The following is a 2,347-nucleotide window of genomic DNA, read 5'->3' as shown; positions in this document are numbered from 1 at the left end:
TGTATTTGTTTGGAAATGTGCTGCCTCTTGGCCAGGACTCCCTTGAAAAAGAGGTTTTTGATCTCAACGGGACATTCCTGGTTAAATAAAATAAAAATACAAGTTTCAGATTTGAAATCACAGTTTTAACACAATCTTAAATTTGACATAACAATTTAACATTTAAAATATGACTAAATAAGAAAATGAAGATGAACTCTGTATTAAAATGTAGATAAAAATGAGACATTTCAAATCCTTTAACTTGTTTTGACCAGTTACCCATCCCACATTTCATTTTAGAACTTTAGATAGCTTGTCTTAAACTTCCATTCAGCTTGTACTTACAGTCATGCAGGGAACGATTTCAGGTTTTTATTAAGAAATAAAAACAATTACTGGATTGTGATTTTACTGCGCAGATGTGTGGTGTTCTGTCATTCACTCTTTACTTACCCCCACGCCGCGGATTACCTTTTTTCTTTCCATCTACCATGAAATCAAGATGAAAAACATGGAATCAGCAATTTCATAATAGTAAATGAAAAAGAACAAATAAAGTACAGACATTATAAACAGCCCAATACAATGACTATGATAGCAAATACTGCTGATGCTGTCCATAGAGCATTTCATATTTAAAATTTTCAAGTTAAACAGAGTAAAACAGAAACCATTTATTTTTTAGAAATGCACTGATGTGCAGATGTGTGTTACACTGACATTCAGCTTTTACTTACACGTATCTGGTATTGAACACATTTCCATGGGGGAGCCAACTAGGATAAAATGAGATTAAAGTCTTTTATAAGAATTTTTTCAAAGGGCATTTTTCATGTCATTTATTTAAACACTGATTAAATGTATGGGATCTTCATGTGGTCAGTCCGGATGCTTGCTCACCTACCTCCATGGTCCCTGCAGTATTTACAAAGCTTGATCACCATGCTTGATTTGTCAGATTGTTTAATTATTCATTGTTCTTCTGTGTTTAGTTTCTTCCTATCAGTATTTTTGATTCTTTGTAACAAACCCTTTGAAGAAAACAAGCCACATTTTGCTTTAACTGGCATGTTTTTGGATTCTGACTTCAGGAACCTCTAAACTGGTTCTAATGTTCTGCTCTAAGTTATCATTGAAGTACTTTTATTCATGTTCATCCGCCTTTGTCTTCAGGTTGTGTGTGACAATTAGTTTTTGCTTTTGTAGTAACAAATGTATAATTCCTCTAATACTCTTCATACTCAAAACTAAAATCTTCTGATTGCTATTTTTTAAAAATACGGGGATACTGCCGTGTCTCTCTGCTCTTAACATTATCACTGCCCTGCTTTCATTCACTCAGCTGCAGGTATACATGTGTTAAATCTCAGGGATGCAGCAAACGTCCATGCACACACGTACCTTCCAATGCCAATAACTCTGCTTTGTACTTACTCATTCTAGGATGACCAAGCAATACTGATCCAAATCTTTGTGTCACTTTAAGATAAAAAAAAAGAAGAAAAAAAAAAGAGTGAGGGTATGAGGTCCGGATTGGACAGGAAGAAATGCAAAAATTGTTTGTTGTACTTTCATTCAGGTTTTTACTTCTTGCTAGTTTCTGATCTTTGGAGATCACTTTGGAAAACAAGCAACTACTACCTAACTGCTTTGTTTTTAAGTTAAGTTTTTTAGGATTTAGAATTAACTCTATTATTCTGCAATTAAAGCAGTCATTACATTCACCTCATTGAAGTTCAGCTATCTTTATCTTCAGAGCTGTGGCTCACAGAGTTTTAGTTTGGGGATTTAAAATAAACTCACTGGGCGTCGGAATATTTCTGCGCACAAGAGGTCCTTGGATCACCCTGCTGTTGTCTTTGTTGACAGCAATGAAGGCAGTGAAAGAACTGCTCACTCCTGATTGGACACTGAGCCGCACCAACTTTTTCTTCACTTCTCCATCTTGCTGTCCTCTACTCTCTCTCTCCTCCAACTCCAGTGAGCGAATCAGAGTACGAGCACCCAACCTGTGGACTGTTAATCTGCAGACATGACACAAAAAAACCATCTTCTGTTCTAATGTCTATCATTTTACTAGATTAACTTATCAGTAACTTTGTCTATACCACTGCATCCTCTTCAGGGTCCTACAGAGGTGAAGTTTAATCCACCACTTTGGTAAAGAATCACAATGATAACATACCAAGTTTATCTGAAGACAGTAGAGTGATCCAATATATTCAAGGATACAAACATACATACATTGAAATGCATGCATGCATTCATGAACTTTGGTTAATCAAGTTTAGTTCTTAAACATTATAAAGTGTTTACTGTATAGTGTAGAAATTGTTTAATGTATAATGTTACCATTTTTATTTTA

At 35.0% G+C, this 2,347-nt stretch overlaps 2 protein-coding genes across 2 annotated transcripts in view; both read right to left on the bottom strand.

The window, feature by feature from the left end:
* The window catches only part of LOC102205189 (von Willebrand factor A domain-containing protein 5A-like), a 4,477-nt gene extending 3,774 nt beyond the window's left edge, over positions 1 to 703 (bottom strand). Inside the window, exon 1 of the mRNA XM_013910854.1 lies at positions 436 to 703. Coding sequence (XP_013766308.1) covers positions 436 to 475 — 40 coding nt within the window. The 5' untranslated portion in view covers positions 476 to 703. The remainder of the gene's footprint in view (positions 1 to 435) is intronic.
* Positions 704 to 769: 66 nt separating this feature from the next.
* The window catches only part of LOC106455941 (von Willebrand factor A domain-containing protein 5A-like), a 23,915-nt gene continuing 22,337 nt past the window's right edge, over positions 770 to 2,347 (bottom strand). Inside the window, exons 12-13 of the mRNA XM_013910406.1 lie at positions 1,786 to 2,006; positions 770 to 1,461 (exon numbers count right to left, since the gene is read on the bottom strand). Coding sequence (XP_013765860.1) covers positions 1,349 to 1,461; positions 1,786 to 2,006 — 334 coding nt within the window. The 3' untranslated portion in view covers positions 770 to 1,348. The remainder of the gene's footprint in view (positions 1,462 to 1,785; positions 2,007 to 2,347) is intronic.

The sequence above is a fragment of the Pundamilia nyererei genome, unplaced genomic scaffold (assembly GCF_000239375.1).
Source record: "Pundamilia nyererei isolate P.nyererei 1_Seehausen unplaced genomic scaffold, PunNye1.0 scaffold00003, whole genome shotgun sequence".
Lineage (NCBI taxonomy): Eukaryota > Metazoa > Chordata > Actinopteri > Cichliformes > Cichlidae > Pundamilia > Pundamilia nyererei.
This window is presented reverse-complemented; position numbering and strand designations above follow the sequence as displayed.